At 51.1% G+C, this 20,998-nt stretch overlaps 1 protein-coding gene across 1 annotated transcript; it reads left to right on the top strand.

Moving 5' to 3' along the window:
* Nucleotides 1-12,469: 12,469 nt before the first annotated feature.
* LOC307067162 (keratin, type I cytoskeletal 14-like) lies at nt 12,470-17,121 on the top strand. The gene is made up of 8 exons (XM_079724524.1): nt 12,470-13,033; nt 14,270-14,352; nt 15,178-15,334; nt 15,489-15,650; nt 15,734-15,859; nt 15,961-16,181; nt 16,273-16,319; nt 16,852-17,121. Exons 1-8 carry the CDS (start codon nt 12,485-12,487, stop codon nt 16,947-16,949), a joined length of 1,443 nt encoding a protein of 480 aa, XP_079580650.1. The 5' UTR covers nt 12,470-12,484; the 3' UTR covers nt 16,950-17,121.
* Nucleotides 17,122-20,998: the final 3,877 nt, after the last annotated feature.

The following is a 20,998-nucleotide window of genomic DNA, read 5'->3' as shown; positions in this document are numbered from 1 at the left end:
AAGAACTTGAAAAAGAATAGATACAAGGATATGTATAACTGAATCACTTTGCTGTACACCTGTAAACACAACATTGTTAATCAACTATATACCCATATAAAATAAAAATTAAAAAAAATATTTTGCTGAAACCCATCGAGGAGTTCAGGCTTTTTGAGCATTAGCTGTCCCAGACTCCTTGTTTGGTGCCTGCAATAAACGCTGCACTTTCCTTCACCACAACCCGGTGTCAGTAGATTGGCTTTACTGTGTGCAGGCAAGTGGACCCAAGTTTGGTTCAGTAACAGTGCTCCACTCATACTATGGAATATTCAGCAGCTGTCATGATCAGTAAATTGGAGCTATGTCAGATGACAAGAGAGATTCCTTAAATGTAGAAAAACACTTGTAGGATATTGATCTCACTTGTGTGAGTAAATAAAAGCCAGTTCCCCATTTATGTAAATGCATGTGTGTGTGTGTACAGTTATGAGCACCAAAAATATAAATGGGAACATATGCTGTGATTAGCATGGATTACCTTGGTGGTAGGGTGGGAGACTGATGTGGTGGAGGGGGAGAGTAGAAGAGAAGAGGGGATCCAAGAAAACAGGAAAGGAAAAAATGTGCACACACCTATATATATATACATAAAATTGTGTATGTGTGTCTATGAACAAAGAAAATAAACAAAAAATGAAAAACCAAAGAATCAGTTCAGTTAATTTGTTGAATACCACATCACCTTCCTAGTTAAAAACAGATTGCACACACTAATATCCTGGATTGTCACTTTTTTTTTTTTAAGGTTTAAATCATTGTGTTTTTTTTTTAACATCTTTATTGGCGTATAATTGCTTTACAATGGTGTGTTAGTTTCTGCCTTATAACAAAGTGAGTCAGTTATACATACACATATATCCCCATATCTCCTCCCTCTTGTGTCTCCCTCCCACCCTCCCTATCCCACCCCTCTAGGTGGTCACAAAGCACGGAGCTGACCTCCCTGTGCTATGCATCTGCTTCCCACTAGCTATCTATTTTATATTTGGTAGTGTATACGTGTCCATGCCACTCTCTCACTTCATCCCAGTTTACCCTTCCCCCTCTCTGTTGGACTGTCAATTTTATATTGCTATATGAAAGTTTTTTTGTTATTTTATTGAAGTATAGTTGATTTACAATTTTAGGTTGATTTCTGCTGTACATCAAAGTGATTCATTTATACATATATATAAGCATTCTTTTTCATATTCTTTCCCATTATGGTTTATCACAGGATATTGAATATATTTCCCTGTGCTATATAGTAGGACCTTGTTGTTTATCCATTCTATATATAACAGTTTGCATCTGCTAACCCCAAACTCCCAATCCATCCCTCTCCCTCACCCCCTCCACCTTGGCAACAGCAAGTCTGTTCTCTATATGTGTGAGTCTGTTTCTGTTTCATAGATAGGTTCATTTGTGTCATATTTTAGATTCCACACACAAGTGAGATCATATGGTATTTGTCTTTCTCTTTCTGAATTACTTCACTTAGTATGATAATCTCTAGGTCCATCCATGTTGCTGCAAATGGCATTATTTCATTCTTTTTTTATGGCTGAGCTGTATTCCATCGTGTATATGTACCACATCTTCTTTATCCATTCACCTGTCGATGGACATTTAGGTTGTTTCCAAGTCTGTGTTATTGTGAATAGTTCTGGTATACATTATATGATATATAACTATATAATATATTATGTGTAATATATAGTTATACATTATAAAATTACATATTTATAATTTGTAACATATTCCGTATTATTATATAATACATATACAATATATTGTAAAATTATATAATTATATATTAGTCTATATAATAGATGTACAATATATTATAAAATTATATAATTATATATTAGTAAATTATATATTATATACTGTCTGTGTGTAATGTATATATTTCCCCTCTCCCTGGATATCTGGTGGGTGAATATTTACCAGCATACCACTGGCATATATAGTTAAAACCCAAAAGCTCAGATGCCTCAGTTTGGGTTTTAGAAGCAGATCCTTAGACAAAAATTTCAAGTGCAAGAAGTGTTTTGGGTGACGTCTCATGAAACACCATTAGGAAGTGGGAAGTGAGACAGGAGGGGAAGGAAGCTAATAAGGGCTGTGTTATCAAGCAAGTGAACACTGTGGACAACTGGAGCTTAATCCCACCAGGGAACTCCCACCTCAGCGTTCTTTCCAAAGGACGAGGGAGCTGGGGTATTTATCCTCCCATTCCATCAGTCTCAGGTAGGGGGAGTGGCATTAACCCCCCCAGCACTCTGGCCTGTCCTGTACATTGGCAGAATGGGCTCTTGTGGCCAGAGAAGGTCCTCAGGCAAAAGTCTCTGCTGCTGACAAATCTGGCCAGTAAGTGCCTAAGAGAAGTGACCAGAGCTTGGTGGTAACAGGAGGCTGTGATGCTGCCAGGGGTTGGCTTTATGGAGCATCCTGGCAGCTTTGGGACAGCTGCACATTCAGTGACAGCTGGGAGCGGCTCAGCACTTGGGGACTGAGGCCCAGGGAGCTTCCTTGCCTTTACCTCTCTAAGTCTATAACATGGACACTGTAACCTTTCCCAAGAGGTTTAGGATTAAGTGAGAATATCGGTGGTAGTGCCTAGCCCAGGGCTCAGGAAATGAAAGCTCTAAGTGTCCTTCAGAGTCTACGAAGACAGATTCTTCTCAGACCTCAGACCTTAGAAGATATTTATCTCTCTTGACAGTCAGATGTGCCTCCTTTTTAATTAGTGAGAGTTTTATATTTCATCATGTTTCCTTTTTTGTCTTGGTTGCCGGGAAACCCAGTGCTAGAGGTCAGGTCTAGCAGCCTCTTCCCTATAGTTACCACCACCTCCCTTTTGCAGTAGACACAAATTGGGGTGGCTGCTTAGATAATAGATGTTGGGGCCAAATCTGTGCCCCTCACTTTTTCTGATACTAGACCTTTACTCCTTGGTTGGGGCTTGGGGCTGTGGGGCAAGTATGCCTGCTGGGTTGGCCATATAGGATTCTGGCTACTGGCCACATCAGGCCATGCAGGTGGCCTTCCCTGGATTTTTTCAAATTCGAGTTGATCCTCTCTAGCCAAGAGGCTGAAGGATGAGTTTAGGACTGCCTTCAGCCATGGTTCCAGCCGTGTGTGTGTGTGTGTGTGTGTGTGTGTGTGTGCGCGCGCGCGCGCGCGCGCGCATTAGAGAGCGAGAGCGAGAGCGAGAGCGAGAGAGAGAGAGAGAGAGAGAGAGAGAGAGAATGATGAATCAATGAATTGCCTCTTTTTGAAACTAATTCAATTTGGGTTTCTGTCTTTTGCAACCAAAACATGTTCATCAATATACTCTATTATCTAATACTTGATTTAGTTTTCTTTAATGGATATTTTTAGTTTTATTATACATGAAGTAAGTTTTATGTTATACATTTTTTTCTTTTTTAAAATTGAACTATAGTTGATTTACAATATTTAGGTATACAGCAAAGTAGATTCAGTTATACATGCCTATATATATATATATATATATATACACACATATATTCTTTTTCAGCTTCTTTTCCATTATAGGATATTACAAGGTATTGAATATAGTTCCCTGTGCTGTACAGTAAATCCTTGTTGCTTGTCTAGTTTATATATAGTAGTGTATATCTGTTAATCTCATACTCCTAATTTATCCCCCCCTTCTCTTATCCCTTTGGTAACCATAAGTTTGTTTTCTATGACTGTGAGTCTGTTTCTGTTTTGTAAATAAGTTCATTTGTATCATATTTTAGATTCCCACATATAAATGATATCATATAATATTTGTCTTTCTCTGCCTGACTTACTTCACTTAGTATGATAATCTCTAGGTCCATCTATGTTGCTGCAAATGGCATTACTTCATTCTTTTTATGGCTGAGTAATATTCCATTGTATGTATGCCACATCTTCTTTATCCATTCATCTGCTGATGGACACTTAGGTTGTTACCATGTCTTGGCTATTGTAAATACTGTTGCTATGGACATTGGGGTGCATGTATCCTTTCAAAATAGAGTTTTCATTTTTTCCAGATATATGCCCAGGAGTGGGATTGCTGGATCATATGGGTAACTCTATTTTTAGTTTTTTAAGGAACCTCCATACTGTTTTCCATAGTGGCTGCATCAATTTTCATTCCCACCAACATTGTAGGAGGGTTCCCTTCCACACCCTCTTTAGCATTAATTATTTGCAGACTTTTTGATGATGCCCATTTTTTGATGGGGTGGTTTGGTTTTTGATATTGAGCTGTATGAACTCTCTGTATATTTTGGAAATTAACCCCTTGTCAGCTGCATCGTTTGCAAATGTTTTCTCCCAGCCTGTGTGCTATCTTTTTGTTTTGTTTATGGTTTCTTTTGCTGTGCTGTGCATGTGTCTTTTCTCATAAGCTGCCCCGTCCCCTCTTTTGGAAGTGAGTGACATAGAAATGGGTGTGTGTATGTGTCTGAGGACAGATGTTGCCCCCGTTGCACCGACAGCCAGGGCTGCTTGGAGAACCAGGTAATGCCGAGTGACTGGTGGGACTTCCCTGGTCTCGGGGCCTCACTGGAATCCCTGAGCTGCTGCTTCCCCGCCTCCCTCACTCCCAGCGGGTGGTGGTGCAGGGGGACGGTGCTGGACCTCCAACCTCAGAATGTGGGCCCCTGCCTTTTCCCCTCACACCCAAGCCGCCCTGCTGACTCTTCCTTGGCAGGGCTTCCGCATCTGCCAGTTCCCAGAGACTCCGCCCTGGCCAGGCCCTCGCAGACTCACCAGCTCATCACTGTGGCCTGCTGGCCTCAGCAGCTCTCCCGAGGCCTCCCTCCTCCTGTCGCTCTGATGCCTCAGCGCTCTCCTGGACCCCTCTTTGTTCTTTGCCTGAATTTTGATACCTGTTTTCCATTTGTGCTCACCCCCTGCCCGCCCTTGACCTCTAGGGCTTCATTTAAAGTAAGTTTTTAGCTAAAAATTTCCTCTCTGCCAAGCACCGTGCTGGCTACTAGCCATGAATTATCTACTCCTCTCAATAATCCTGCGAGGGAGGAACTATTATTTTGCCCATTTGATAGGAAACAGGCTCAGAGGGCTGCAGTGACTTGTCCAAAATCACACAGCTGGTCAGTGGGGGAGCCCAGGCTGGAACCCCAAGTGTGACTCCTCCGTGTCTCAGCCTGTGGGGAGGGGTGAGCTGCACGGCCTTGAACCTGGTCCCCCACCTCTGACTGGTGGAAACTGCTCCTTTCTTTCTACCCTTCAGCCTGGAAAGCCTTGCCTTTCTTGCGGGGTCTCCCGTACCCTCTCCCAGGGCCTGTTGCTCAAGGGTCCTGACACAGCTCTTGTGATTCCCGGATGCTGACATTGCTGGCGCTGGAGCTCTCACAGCCACGCCCCTGTCTGGGAATACCGGCTCCCACTCCACCCATGCAGGGATCTTCCTTCTTTCAAACCTGAGTCAAACCTTTCCAAGGAGGCTTCCAAGTGCTACCCAACTCCCCGGTGGCTCCTCGGTTCTGGGCTCCCCTCAGCCTACGGAGCAGAGAAGGCTGTAGGCTCATTTGCCCTCCCGCATTAGACTGGATGTCCCCAATCATAAGGGCTGTGTCTCCCCTGTCAGACCAGAGTAATTACAGTAAATTAACACACGAGAGAGACACTTTGTGGCTGGCCCCCGAAGGCACTGTAGTAAACTCTAATGGGGGGCGCACAGATCATAGAAGTACTGGGAGCGCTGAAAAAGGGGAAGTCCAGGTGATCTGAGGTGAGGGCGTGGGACTCCCTGGGAGAGAAGCCTGCCAAACCCGTCCCTTATCTGGATAAGGGCAAGCGACATCCTCCTTCCCCCTTTTCCCTTTGCTTCCCCTCTCCCAAAGTGTGTTCCACACGGACGCCAGAGTAGCCCTTGTAAGCACACCTGACAGTGTCATTGCCCTTCTTAGGACCCTTCAGTGCCCCCAGAGTTGTCAGGATAAAGTCTGAGCTCCTTAGCACGGCCTTTGTCCCCCAGCCTCTGCTCTCAGTTCCATCAGGCAGATCCAGCCTTCAGCAGTGTGCTCCAGCAACGCTTAAGTGCTTGCATTCTCCAACAGACCCATGTCTCACGCCTATGTGTCTTTGCTCAGGTGCTTTCCTGAGCAAATGGGATGTCCTTCCTCACTTCCTTAGCTTGCTTAGCATCTATTCATCGTCGAGGTTCAGCTAAGTTAAGAACTCCTCTAGGATGCTTGCCCACCTTAGGATGGGTGGGATGACTTCCCTTTCCCTGTGTTCCATCCATTCTTCAAACCCCCGCCCACCCACCTACCCACCCACCACCCATCCACCTTCCATTTTTCTATTTATCCATCCATTATCCTTCCATCCATCCATCCATCTGCCCACTCACCTGCCAATCCATCCATCCATCCATCCATCCATCCATCCATCCATCCATCTATCCATCCATCCATCCATCCATCCATCTATCCATCCATCCAACCATCCTTCCACATTTCCTTACCATCTTCCCTTTCCTCCCTTCCTCCCTTCCTTGCCCCTCTCTCTTTCTCTTCTGTCTTTTATGAGCATCTACTTTATGCCACACAGTCTACAGAAATCATATCTTAAATCTGTCTGTTGAACTGAGACTTGGCCTCAAAGAGTGTGAGAGCTGGGCAGAAAGAGAAGACAGAAGAGGAAATTCAGGCAGAGGCTGGGAGATGAGTGGGGATGTAGGGGTTAGTGAGAAAACTGGGCTGCTGGGGTGGAGCTCAGTTTGCACTGGCCATCATGGGTTATTGGCTGGAGAACTTAGACCTTATTTTTCTTGAACAGGGAGCTAATAGAAGGTTAGTGAATCCGTCTGTTGCTGGCCTTTGGTTACCTAACCGTTAATGTTCTAACAACCCGAATGTGATTCTGGGGTGCAGGCACAGCTCTTTTCACCCTATACATTCTCACCCTGCCTAGCTCAGATTCCTGGCTAACAATTGTTAAACACTTGGCACTTTCAAAGCAGGTTCTGTTGTGTGACTTTGAACATGACCTTTCCCCTCTCTGGACCTCGGTTTCCCCATCTGTAAAGTTAAGAGACTTGTCTAGATGACCCCTGAGGCCCTTTCTGGCTCAGACTTTCGGGGACCCTCTGGCAGGAGGGGACCTGTCTTTGAAAAGTGAGGCTTACAGCCCAGGCAGAGCTGGGATTGAATCCTGGCTGAGAAGCTTCCTTGCTGTGGACACTTGAGAATTTCCTCAACCTCTGAAACTTCTGCATCTAAAACGTGGGATGGTCAGTCTCTGTTCTATCAGCTCTAGCAGCTGGCAGGCTCAGACGGGCCCATGGACACGGAAACACTTGAATCAGCCTATTTGTTGTGTCAGCGCAGGTTCTCACAGGATGCTTGGCCCAGACAGGCAGGCTGGCCTGGGAAACCAGCGGGTGGTAGAGCTTTCTAGGGGACAGGGCACCCGGGTGTTCCAGGCTCCTGATTGCCTCCTGGGCCTGCAATCCTACCTGCCAGCCTGCTCCTGGCCCCCGTGCTAGCCCTGCATTTCTGGCGACAGACACTCAGGTCCAGGTCAGTTCAGGTCCCAGCTTGTCATTCTTGGAAGTGACAGCCCTCAGCTCTAGGAGACTTAACCCTTGCTGTACAGAGGTGGCTGGGACTTGGGGAGAGGGATGGGCAAAGTGAAGGGGCCTGGGCAGGGGACATAGGACTCTGCCAGGAGGAGATGAGAAGCCCAGCCCTGGGCAGACCCTGGAGGGGAAGGTGGTCTGAGAATCGCAAGGAGGGCTCCAACTGGTAACTTGACTGTGAACCTCTCTGGACCTCAGACTTCCTACCTGTGACATGGGGAGGGCCTTGACCGTCCCTTCCTTTCCCCCATGGCTGGTGGGGGGCTAAGAAAAGACTCTAGACATCAGTGGTTAGAGAAACACTTGGTATCTCTTAAGGGAAGAGGCCTGGGAATACCTTAGGGCACAGAGATGGTTTGAGGGGGCCCAGGCTGGCATTGGGGCTGGACAAGAGAGGAAGAAAGAGTTCTTTCTTGGGCCTGGACCACTCCCCCAATCTCTCCTAAAAGCCACAGCCCCTCAAGGATGGATAAATGAGGCTCTAGAGCCAGTGGGCATCAAGAGCTCTTTCCCTCCACTGATGGATTCAAAAAAACCAGTGGGTGAAAGTTTAAAGAGAAATAGGATAAGTTGCAAAGTCTCAAAGTATCTTCCCCAAAGTATTTATTAGTTTCAGCGAGAAAAATAATATTACAGTGGAGAAACCTAGCAAACCCCACCTTAGCCAATGAACAAGGTTAATGTCACCAGCCCTAAGATGCCTGAGATGATGCACTGAGAAGACCACAACGACACTTCTGTGCTTTTCTCGCCAAAATGCATCACCTCAATCTGATGTTGAGAAAATATCAGAAAAACCCAAACCGAGGGATATTTTACAAAATAACCAACCAGTACTCTTCAAAAGTGTCAAGGTCTTAAAAGACAAGGAACGACAAGAAGGGGCTGTCACAGACTGCAGGAGACATGACAACAAGTGAGTGGAATCCCGGATTGGATCCTGCAACAAAAAGGGATCATTGGTGGAAAAACTGGTGAAATTCAAGTCTGTCGTTAATTAACAGCATTGGGTCAATGTTTGTTTGTTTTTTTTTTGCGGTACGCAGGCCTCTCCCTGTTGTGGCCTCTCCCGTTGCGGAGCACAGGCTCCGGACGCGCAGGCTCAGCGGCCATGGCTCACAGGCCCAGCCGCTCCGCGGCATGTGGGATCTTCCCGGACTGGGGCACGAACCCGTGTCCCCTGCATCGGCAGGCGGACTCTCAACCACTGCGCCACCAGGGAAGCCCAGCATTGGGTCAATGTTAATGTGTTGGTTTTGATCGTTGTATAACGTTTATTTGATCTGTTCATATTAAGGGAAGCTGGGTGAAGGGTACACATAGACTCTGTACAAATTTTGCAACTTTTTCTGAAAGTTTAAAATTATTTCAAAATAAAAAGGTAAAAAAAAAAAAAGAGCTCTCTCCCCGAGCCGTTGTCTATTTGTGAAGGAGTCAGAGAAACTGGGTGATGGGGAGTGTGGATCAGAGACCTGAGGATTCTGTGCTTCCCTGCTGCTCCCTCCCTGGCACCTTTACATGTTGAGTTAGAGCTGCTCCCAGAAGCCTTCTGGACTGGTCCTGCCAACATCTTATCACAACCATCCCTCCAACAAGTTTTCACCACTGCCTCTGCAACACGGATAGTTCCGGGTCTGTTACATGGCGTAGTGGGTTGAATAGTGTCCCGCTCAAATTCATGTGCACCCGGAACCTCAGAATGTGAACTGATTTGGAAATAGGGTCTTTGCAGATGTAAGAATTGAGAGAAGATCATACTGGATCAGGGTGGGCGCTAAATCCAATGAGCGTCCGTAGATAGAAAAGGACACACGGAGACACAGAGACACACGTGCTGGCCACGTGAAGACAGAGGCAGAGATTGGAGTTTTGTTGCCACAAACCAAGGAATGCATGGAGCCGCCAGAAGCTGGCAGAGGCAAGGAAGGATTCTCTCCCAGCACGTCCATAGGGAGTGTGGCACCTTAATTTTAGACTTCATGCCTCCAGAATGGTGAGAGAAGATTTTCAGTTGTTTTTAACCACCAGGTTTGTGATAATTTACTTCTGCAGCCCCAGGAAATGAATACACACGAATTGCACTTTTCTTATGTTTGTTCATATCTTCAGTAATTCTGATGTGTAGCTCTCTTTCCTTTCAGGCTGGGGGCTTCCAAAGAGACAGTGTCTTCCATTAGACCGGGCTCTGAGAGCAGGGGCTGTGCCTCCCTCCTCAGACTGGGCTGTCCCTAGGTCCCCTCCTTCCTTAGGATCCCATCCCCTGTGTGGTCCTCAGCACACAGTGTGAGCTTGGTGGGGGCTACCTCGCCTTGCTCCTTCACCAGTTTGGATTGGCACTGGTCCACCCTACCACAGGCTGTTGCCGGGAGACTCACCAACCACAAGAGGCACCGCCCCAGGCTCCTGACATGCCACACAAAGCCTGCCTGGGACTCCAGAGGTGGTGGTGGGGGTACTCCAGCTCCAACAGACAACCCCCCATCACATTAGCCACGGCTGCCCCCGAAAGCTGCCTCTCTTTAAAATGTCAGGAACACCAGGCTGGGCTACTTGCATCTAGATCCCTGTGTACAGGGGGAAGGGGAGTGGCCTTAGGATCTGAGCCAGGGTCTAGTCCTGGGTGAGGGAGGAGATCAGACTTGATTCCCATGCTGGGATTCCAGGGTCCATGGAGGCAGGGAGGGGGCTGGCAAAGGTCTCTTCCTAGATGGTGTGCGTGAATTTATAGGTCATGGGTTCCCTACCCTCTTTGTCTTTTGGATTCCCCTTGGAGGGGGCAAGGAGGGAGCCTCTTTTGGGTTCCACTGAATCAAGTGAGAGGGAAGAAGAGCTTTTCCTGGGTCCCTGCTCCAGGGATTCTATCCGTGGTTCCCTGTGGTGGAGAGAGACAGGGTGGTGGGTGGCACAGAGGAAGTGGGTGTTGGGCTCTGCACCCATTGGTGCCCCCCCGGCTCCCTCTGGATGCTGCATTCTTCTCTGGAGAGCACCCCACCCCTACTCCACCCCACAGCCGCCTGCAACATCTCCTAACAAAGGCTTCCTCCTTCAGCCCAAAGCCCTGCTGACTCTCGCTGGGGAGGATGTAGGCCCGGGCCGGGGCTGGGGGACCATCCTCTGGAAGGAGATTACGGGCCTCTGTCGGGCGTGGTCACTCACTTACTCACATACTCACATACTCGAGCGTCCTCAGCATGGCAGTTTTGTGGAGCCCACAGCCTTGAGTGTCTGTCTCAGCATTGTCTCTGAGGCCCGGTGGCAGGGGCTGGGGAGGGCACCTCCCTGACTTCTGCTTTGGGTTGGGGGGGTGGGGAGGGAGGCTCCGCTTCCCTCCAGGGAGTAGTTGATCCTAGGAGGAGTGTTGGAGCCTCCAGCAGGGGCTGTTAGGACCTGTCTGGGGAGATGGGACGCGTCAGGCAGCCCCAGACACGACCACATTCCTCCCAACATGCCTGCCGGGGTCCGTGGGGCTGAGGGGAGGCAGGAGGGTGGGGTGAGGCCGAAGGGGGTGCCTTTGGAGGCTGTCTGGGAGACCTGGGAGAGCTGAGGTCCCCATATACAAACCTCCGAGGCAGAACTTGATGGACCCCTGGACATGTCCCCTGACCCTTGGGGTCTCAGTAGTCCGGGACCCTTGAGTTCACTTTCAGGTGCCTGCACTGCTCCCGTCACCGAAAACAAACAAACAAACCCAAACATCCCTTGAGTCGGCTCCACAAGGGGCTCAAACAAGTGTGCGTGAGCCAGACCCTCCCACGAGGGGCTGCCCTGGGGGCCTGAGGAAACACCTGGGGCTGGAAGCAAAAAGGCCCCCTCCAGTCCTGTTCCAGTGGTGTTGCTTCACCCCCTCTGGGGCCCAGACTGGGCTACAACAGTGCTACCCAGACTTTGTGCCACACTCAGCTTACAAAACCCTTTCACATCCATTGCCACATTGGATTCTCAGTGCTGACTCTGCAGTACTCCCACTTTACAGATGAGCAAACTGAGACTCCGAGGAGGGTCAGGGCCTCGGTCACACAGGAGTAAAGAGCAGAGTCAGGACTTAGTCTGACTCCATGCTCTTTCCCAGTGTCTGCTGTGACACCACCTGCCCTTGGCCAGACTGAGCAGCCAATGCCATGGGCCCATCCACAGATGTGTGGAGGATCTTAGGGTCTGTGCCTAGGGCTGGGGAGAGCTGCCTGGATTTCCCTTTACTGGGGGTGTCGGGATAGAAGCCTGAGCCACCTGACTACTGGCTGGGCATGTTTCGGGGATGTGACAGGCCCCATGGTATAGCCCAGCAGGTCAGAGTTGGGAGGGCCCCAAAACCTTGTTTCTTTTTATGGGTGGTAATGCCGAGGGGGCATCTCTGTGCCCCGTGTGACCTTGCCATGCTGGTGTTCCTCCTGGAACATGGAGTGCTGGGCTTCCTCTAGGTGGATGTCAGAGACCCACCTAGTTAATGGGGACTAACAAGTCACTAGGTTTATGGTGCAGAGACCCTCTCCCACCACCTGGCTGAGCCCAGCACGCAGAGGGCTGTGCTCCCAGGGCCCAAAGGGAAAGTGTAGCCTGCAGGCCCATACCTCCTCCTGTGACTCACACCTGGTGGGACAAGAAACCCGAAACACCCCGAACAATGAGTTTCCAGTAAAATATGACAGACATGATGGGGCGGAGGAGAGGAGGGATCTGCCTGGGAGTTGGCACTGTCCCCTGGGTGATGAAAGCCAAGGGGAATGGAAAACGCCAGGCCCGCCCTCACCCAGGAGTATAAAGCCTTGCATCCTTCCCTAACTCACCTAAGCACCTTTCTCTGCTCTCTGCCGACTTACTTGCTCGCTCACCTCCCTCCTTGGCACCATGACTACCCGCCAGTTCACCTCCTCCAGCTCCATCAAGGGCTCCCATGGCATCGGCGGTTGCTCCAGTGGCGGGTCTTCCATCCTGCCCGGAGGCTCCTGCCGGGCCCCCAGCGCTTACGGGGGCATGTCCTCCTCCCGCTACTCCTCCGGGGGTGTCTGCGGGATGGGGGGCGGCTATGGCGGCAACTACAGCAGCAGCAGCAGCTTTGGTGGGGGCCTGGGTAGTGGCTTCGGCGGAGGATGTGGCTTCGGTGGAGGATATGGCAGTGGCTTTGGTGCCGGCTACGGTGGTGGCTTCGGTGGCAGCTCCGGTGGTGGCTTGGGTGGCGGCTTTGGCGGTGGTGATGGGCTCCTGGTGGCCAGTGAGAAGGTGACCATGCAGAACCTCAACGACCGCCTGGCCACCTACCTGGACAAGGTACGTGCCCTGGAAGAGGCCAACACTGACCTGGAGGTGAAGATCCGCGACTGGTACCAGAAGCAACGGCCCACTGAGATAAGGGACTACAGCGTCTACTTCAGGACCATCGAGGAACTGAGGAACAAGGTACGTGGGCCAGGCGGCAGGAGGTGCCGTTCCAGCCAGCTCATTTAGGAGCAATGGATGCCTCAGGTCACTGGTTGCTTGGGATTCTTAGACAGGATAGCTTCCAGCTCCAGATCCCTTCTTTTGGCTCTGGATGCCCCCAACAGAGCTGGTCTGTGAGAAGATGGTCTCCCTTCCCCTATCTTGCTCATGCCTCTCTGAGCTCCAGATTCTCAGACCACAAGAGACCAGGGATTCCTATCCTTACATTTTACAGAGGAAGAAGCTGAAGCTTTGGGCTGTCTGCCCAAGGTCACACAGCAAATTAATGGCCGAGCCAAGGCTAAAGCCCTTGTGCCCCACCTGCCAGTACAGGAGACAGCAACCCATTCTCCAGCATAGGGGAGGAGAGAGGCTCTAACTGCACCAGTCTAGACATCCAAACCACTCATTAGCTCATTGGTCTGGGCTGTGGCGGCTGCCACCCATGCTCCCTCGCAAGGGTGGCCCCTCCCCACAGCCAGGAGGGCATGGAAAACCCGCAGAGACAATCACTGGTGGCCCACTTTACGTGCCCTACGTAGGAGAGGGCCTGGGGGGCTTGTGTCATCTGACTCCAGCCCCTGTTCCTTGCTCCCATGTCACCCCAGGAATCTGCTGGTCCTGCTTCCCTTGGTGTCTGGCTCTGATGCTTTGAGTGGATTATGAGGGATGAGGGAGGGAACTCTAGCCAGTCCAGGGTTCAGTCTACCTTTTTTTGCTTTCTTTTTGCTTCTTCTTTTTGAATCCCCTGTGCCAGCTGGATCTCAACTTTTGGGAAGGCCCCACTTTGAGGTCCTGTGCTCTGAAGACTTGAAAAGGAGCGTATGTGCCTACAGAGGACTGGCAGGGCTGACTTGTGCAGAGAGAGGAGAATTCAGATTCGGAAGGGGGTCTGGAGAGCCCGGTCACTCCCCTCTTTTGTGGGTAGGGCACTCGAAGGCCTGAGACCCATCTCAGGTTTTGCAACAACTCAGTGGTAGATACAGGATCAGAACTCAAGGGCTATTTATCTAAGGTCAGGGCTCTTTCTACCCATTCTGCTGACCACGAGTAGCCAAGTCCTGGGTCAAATCTGGACCACTGTGAGTTATCCTTTAGGCTGCCGTGGCAAAGGCTTGTGGCAGAGGCATGAAAGCAAAGTCCTAATGCAGGCTGCAGTCAGGTCTGGCTAGTGCTGTCCACTGGACCAATGACCTGTGCCCTTTCCACCTGCAGATCCTTGTAGCCACCGTGGACAATGCTAATGTTGTGCTGCAGATTGACAATGCCCGTCTGGCCGCTGATGACTTCCGCACCAAGTGAGTTTGCAGTGGTGTTTCAGAGCATCCAGTCTCCCCTGGGTTGGGCATTTTTGGAGAAGTGTTCCCTGAACAGAGCTGCCAAGTGCCACAATGGCTGTGTTGAAAACCCCTTGGGGTCTTTGTAAAAATACAAGACTCTTGGGCCCCACCTTTGGAGTTCTGATTCAGTTATTATTATTATTATTTTTGATTCAGTTATTTTTTTTTTTTTTTTTTTTTTGCGGTATGCGGGCCTCTCACTGTTGTGGTCTCTCCCGCTGCGGAGCACAGGCTCCGGATGCGCAGGCTCAGCGGCCACGGCTCACGGGCCCAGCCGCTCCGTGGCATATGGGATCCTCCCAGACTGGGGCACGAACCCGTATCCCCTGCATCGGCAGGCGGACTCCCAACCACTGCGCCACCAGGGAGGCCCTGATTCAGTTATTTTTAATAGGCTACCTGGGTGATCCTGATCCACAGCCCGATTAGGGAGCCACTGCTTTAGGGAGGGGCAGTCCCCACTTCCCCGCCTGCCCCTGAAGTGCAGGGGGTAGTCACATCTGGAGGCCTTGTGTGCTACTGGCTGGCTGAAGCCAGAAGCATCGCCCCTCCGTGAATTCTACAGCACAATCAACTGTCTTATTCTGGGCACTGTCCCCCTCCCCAGAATTTCATATCTGAGGAATAATGGGCTCTGTGTCCATCCATGCCATCTTCAAGACTGGCTCTCACTAAACCGCCCACAGGATGCCAACTATGGGCAGAAGCTGCAGGGGGAAGAGAACAGGGCCTTCAGTGTGACCAGGGAGGGTGTCTCATTCCTTTTTTCCTGGGTCATTCCAGGTACGAGACGGAGCTGAACCTGCGCTTGAGCGTGGAGGCCGACATCAACGGCCTGCGCAGGGTGCTGGACGAGCTGACCCTGGCCAGAGCCGACCTGGAGATGCAGATCGAGAGCCTGAAGGAGGAGCTGGCCTACCTCCGGAAGAACCATGAGGAGGTGAGAGCCAAATGGAAAAGCCATCTTAGAGGGTTAGCTGGGAGGGAAGAGATGGTGGAGAGGAATGTTCAGACCCGGAACACCTCTGACTAGGGAGTCCTAATCGGTTGCCATTGTGAGACCCCTGACTGTGGACCGTTCTTTGGTTGTGCAGGAAATGGCTGCCCTGAGAGGCCAGGTGGGCGGGGATATCAACGTGGAGATGGACGCCGCCCCCGGCGTGGACCTGAGCCGCATCCTGAACGAGATGCGCGAACAGTACGAGAAGATGGCGGAGAAGAACCGCAAGGACGCCGAGGACTGGTTCTTCAGCAAGGTGGGTGGCATTCGGAGTGGAAGGGACCCAGGACGCCTGCCTCCCTGGAACTTCCAGTGCCAACGACGTTTTCTTTTCTGCAGACAGAGGAACTGAACCGCGAGGTGGCCTCCAACAGCGAGATGGTACAGAGCAGCAAGAGCGAGATCTCAGAGCTCCGGCGCACCATGCAGAACCTGGAGATCGAGCTGCAGTCCCAGCTCAGCATGGTAGGGGCGCTGCCAGGCCTTGGGGGGGGGGGTGCCCAGGGCCCTGGAGGGAGAGAATGACCACCCTCACTGATTCCTGATCTTCTTTCCTTCCCTCACAGAAATCATCCCTGGAGAACAGCCTGGAGGAGACCAAAAGCCGTTACTGCCTGCAGCTGTCCCAGATCCAGGGGCTGATCTGCAACGTGGAGGAGCAGCTGGCCCAGGTCCGCTGCGAGATGGAACAGCAGAGCCAGGAGTACAAGATCCTGCTGGACGTGAAGACGCGGCTGGAGCAGGAGATCGCCACCTACCGCCGCCTGCTGGAGGGCGAGGATGCCCAGTGAGTAGGGGCCCCCTGCCTGTCCCGCCCCACACTGTTCACTCACTGCCTCCTGTGTGTCTGATCATCTTGCCCCTTTCTGTCTTCACAGCCTCTCCTCTTCCCAGTTCTCCTCTGGCTCTCAGTCATCCAGAGATGGTAAGACTTTCCTCCTCATCAAGCCTGGACTCAAGACCACCCCCTGTCTCCCAGCATGTCTAGGATGTTAGATGGGGGCTTCTGGAGGGGTTGAGCTAAGGTTTTTCTCACGCAGTATCCCTATGCACCTCGGTGGGTAGAAGAAGCCATTTTCTACACCCTCCTTATGGCGAGGAGTTGGTGGCCCCCTATTTGTGGCAGATCCCATAGTTCTGGCGGTCAGCATCAGGGACAGAGCCCCACATGGGTCTACCCACAAAGACCAGTCCATGTGGGCAGATCTGGATGGAACCATTTTGGGCTGAATTATTAGGAAGCTCCAGTCTGATGACACAGACTCTGCCCCTGACCTTAGGGAGCTCTAGTCTGAAAGAACCGTGCTGATGATATCAGTGCCGGGGCAAGAGCAGCGGGTGAAGTGGTAATCAGGGGAGAGGGCAGCAGGGAGACAGTTTGTTTAAGTGCCCGCGCACTCCTGATTTCTCCATTGCCTATCCGCCGCTGATAACGCCCTCTCTCTCCTCTTCCCCAGTGACCTCCTCCAGTCGTCAGATTCGCACCAAAGTCGTGGATGTGCACGATGGCAAGGTGGTGTCCTCCCACGAGCAGGTCGTTCGCACCAAGAACTAAAGCTGCTCTGCACTGTTCAGGCCTAGAAAGCTCCCCATGTGGACGCAGATTTCACTGGGCGAATCCCCTATCCTGTCCCCCGCCCCCCCACCGCAAGCACTTCACACCTGAGCCCTGTTTCACCCCTTCCCCTCCCAGCAATCAATAAAGCTTCATTATCTGAATTGCACAACTCCCGCCTCTGCCTGGTCATTGTCAGGAGGGGTGGTGGGGAGAAAGTGGAGGAAGCATCTCTTTGGAGCTCTCATAGCACCTGGCTATGGCATCTGGGACTGGGAGAAAGGACCTGGGGGCAGATCAGGCTCAGGTCCCAAGACTGCTTTCACCATCGCAGAAGGTAGATGTGTGTACCAGGTCATTTGTGGTGTCTCCTGGGGCATGGAGGAACATGCATTCATTTACTCACGGATCCATTTACTTATTCATTCAACAGACATTATTGAGTGACTTTTCTAAGCCAGGCACTGTGCTAGGTGAGGGATTTCTTAACATTTTGGTCTTTAGGGATTCCTTTGAGTATATATTGAAAACTGTAGATCTCTTCCCACCCCCAATAAGCATACACACATTTGCATATAATTCATGAGATTCACGGGTCCCCTAGAGCTCATCAGTTGAGGTCCATGAACCCAGTCAGAACTCATGTTTTACTGAGAGTTTTGTCTCCCTCCATTCCACCTGCCCTTGCCTCCACAGCTGGGTCTGAATCCTGCCTGCTCTTAGTTGACACAGAGCAAGTTGATTAGCATTGCCGAGCCTCAGTTTCCACATCTGTAAGGTGGGCACAATGACAGTACCTACCCCAGGAGTTTTTTTGTGAGGATTTGCATGTCAGGCCTCTACCACAGTGCCTGGCACAGTGCAGGCTCAGGGCACGGCTGTGTGAGTGGTACTGTGTGAGCTACCTCTTGTCCATGGTGACTCTCGTCCATAAGAGCTTTTTGTAGAGGCTTGGGAACAGACTGACTGGTTTCTAACCCTGCTTTGTTCTTCTTTTAAATTTTTAAAATATCTTTATTGGAGTATAACTGCTTTACAATGCTGTGTTAGTTTCTGCTGTACAACAAAGTGAATCAGCTGTACATATACATATATCCCCATATCCTCTCCCTCTTGAGCCTCCCTCCCACACTTCCTATCCCACCGCTCTAGGTCATCACAAAACATCGAGCTGACTGTGTCTTTATTACTGCCCTGCCTGGCTCTGTTCTGAATCAGCTCCGTGACCTTGGAGACTCTCTGTTTCCCCATTTATTCAGGAAGCATGGTGAACTCTGCTTCTCGGAGTTATATGGAAATCCAGGGAGTGAATGCATGTCAAGATCCAGGGCTGTAGGAGCCTCCCCTGGTGGAGAGTGTCTTTTCCTCTCTTTGGGGGGCTGGAAAAAGAGGAGGAAGGGGAGGACATCGCCTGAGTGAGATGGGGAGGGCTCACCGCCCCAAGCTAGGAAAGAGTTGACTAGTAACTGTGTCACTTTCTACAGCTCATTCATTTAGCCACATGAATAAAGCTTTGAGGGGGAGTCAAGGGTGGAACCAGTTAAAGAAAAGACTTAGTCTTTGAAGGCAAGGGGACTAAAAGCCTGGGCTGGAATCAGACCTCCTGAGCTGGAGTCACGGCTCCTACACTGACTAGCCTGGAAGAATCTGGGCAAGATCCTCTTTTGCAAAACAGGCAGCGAAAACCCTCACTGCATAAGGCGATGGGGGATTAAATGATCTCATGTAGGAATGGGTTTAGCATTGTAGTTGGCACACAGCTGGTGCTCCATAAATGGAAGTGCAAGAGTGTGAGTTATTAGGAAAAGGAATGAAGGGATATTGGTTTCTATGACCTCATTTTCACCTCAGGAAGGGAGGCCGGAAACTCCGGGATGTCTTTTTACCTGAGTTTTGGCTCTAAGAAGGGTTTATCTGGGGTGATCTCTGGGGGAGGGTGAGCCATTCTGGAGGTGAGTGACAGAGTTTTGGAGGAATGCGGGGACAGTTCAGGGAGGCGGGAGGTTAGAAAGACCTTCCTCGGAGACTGGGAAGGGATGGTTGTATGGCCCTAAGAGTGATAGGACCCTGGTGGGGAGGGGCTGCGTGATATTCCTAGGGATGCTGGACCCTGGGGACCAGCGTTCTCAGCTGGGCAATGAGCTCAAGTGGCATGGAGTCTGGGGAGTGGTCCACATTGGGGAGGCCACGTGGGCCCGGGCAGAGAGCACAACATATCCTTAGTCACCTATGAGGACTGCATTAAGAATCCCCAGACATCACCCTGCCTTGGAGGTGGTGCCAGATTAAAGTTTCCACCCCCAAAGGAGATCTGCTTTAGAGGAATATAGAAATGTGAGATTTTTTTTTTTTTTGCGGTACACGGGCCTCTCACTGTTGTGGCCTCTCCCGTTGCAGAGCACAGGCTCTGGACGTGCAGGCTCAGCGGCCATGGCTCACGGGCCCAGCCGCTCCGCGGCATGTGGGATCTTCCCGGACCGGGGCACGAACCCGTGTCCCCTGCATTGGCAGGCGGACCCCCAACCACTGCGCCACCAGGGAAGCCCGTGAGATTTCTTAGACCTGGCTGTGGTGGGCTGAGCTTCCTCTCCTTGTGAGTAGCTGCTTGACGGTGAAGGTGTAGCTAGGGGCCACCTGGCAGGAGGCAGGCTCAGAAGCGGGAGGGGAGGAAGTCAAGCAGTGGGCTTTGAGGTGGTCCCACCCTGTATGCTGGGCCCTAGAGGGAAGGAGCAGACAGGCAAGTGTCTCAGAGTCCCACACGGAGCCCACTGGCTCACCACCATACCCCACTAGGGTGAGTGAAGCCAACACTTTGCGTCCAGCTGCAGACCAGTGCTCTCGTCCACAGGCCCTGGCGCCACAAGTACCCACCCAGCTAAAGACCTGGGCCCTTCCCTCTGACGAAGGCAAGGCCGCCTACCCTCTCGTCACCCCGGATCTAGATGATAGGAAACTAGCAGAGTGACGTCATAGCGCAGTCTAGTGCAGGCAGCAGGCGCTGTCTCTCAGAGTCCTGGGGCCGGTCGCGGGGCCCCTCTGGCTCCACTTCCCCCAAAGCAATGAGGAAGGATGACCCTCTCTCCGCCCTCAGAACACAGCACAGAAGGGCAATGCTGGAAAGCTGCAGAGATCGCTCCTCCAACCTCCTCCTCTTCAGGGCCGGCTCCAGGTCATACAGACGGAAAGTGGCTAAGCCCAGCCCTGCTTCCTGGTCAGGCTTGTGCTCATTCCTGTTCTGTAGTCTCTCGGGATGAAGCTGAGAGCCCAACAGGACCAAGATGAATTTCTCCTAGCTGACTCCAAGGTTTTTGTTTCATGGGATAGTGTCCATTTTGATATTCTGGGTCTCCTTTAGTTTGGTGGGGGCTCCTTTTCATTGTGAAAAGACCTCAAACATGTCCAGGGGCCTGTACAGGCAACAAGTGGTCTATCTCCCTATATGGTTATCTGATCAGGTGAAGGGCACGTCCTCAAGGCAGCAGGTGATGTGGTTCGGATAACGTAGCCAGCTAGTCCCATGGGCTGGTGTTGGACGAGGCAGCCCCAAGGAGGCCTGAAGCCCAGGAGGATGGCGGTCCCGACGTCCTGACATGATCCTCACTGAGATCGGATGCTGCCATAAAGAGGACAAGGGGGCGCTAGGGACTTCCAGGGCAATGCCTGGACTCAGGCAGACACAAGACAGGCACCAGCTCCGAGGGCTGCCCTTTGCCAGGCCAGCACTTTCCTGATGGGGTTCCCAGTGCAGTACTAGCAGCTGTAGGGCAGGCCTGGGAAAGAAAGTTTTCTTCCTTTTTCTGATGAACTTTGGGGTGATGGCATGGGAGAGGGTGAAAAGAGACACAGAGAGATGGAGAGAAATAGACATGCGTATAGACAGAGAAATAGACATGCGTATAGACAGAGAAAGAGAAAGAGAGGGAGAGAGGAGTCAGAGAAAAAGAGACAGAAACAGAATCAGAGGAAGACAAGAGCGAAGGCCCTGGGCTAGGAAAAGGTAGTGAGGCTCATTCATTCATTCATCCATCCATCCATCCATTCATTCATTC

This window comes from Hyperoodon ampullatus, assembly GCF_949752795.1.
Source record: "Hyperoodon ampullatus genome assembly, chromosome: 19".
In the NCBI taxonomy this organism is placed as follows: domain Eukaryota; kingdom Metazoa; phylum Chordata; class Mammalia; order Artiodactyla; family Ziphiidae; genus Hyperoodon; species Hyperoodon ampullatus.
Note: the sequence above shows the minus strand (reverse complement) of the source record. Positions and strands in the feature narration are given on the sequence as shown.

Bases quoted from the DNA above. Each gene is read 5' to 3' on its own strand.
- LOC307067162 (XM_079724524.1), top strand. From the start codon at position 12,485: ATGACTACCCGCCAGTTCACCTCCTCCAGCTCCATCAAGGGCTCCCAT. The intron at 15,335-15,488 runs GTGAGAGCCAAA...TTGGTTGTGCAG, and splicing joins TCCGGAAGAACCATGAGGAG to GAAATGGCTGCCCTGAGAGG. The intron at 16,320-16,851 runs GTAAGACTTTCC...CCTCTTCCCCAG, and splicing joins CTCTCAGTCATCCAGAGATG to TGACCTCCTCCAGTCGTCAG.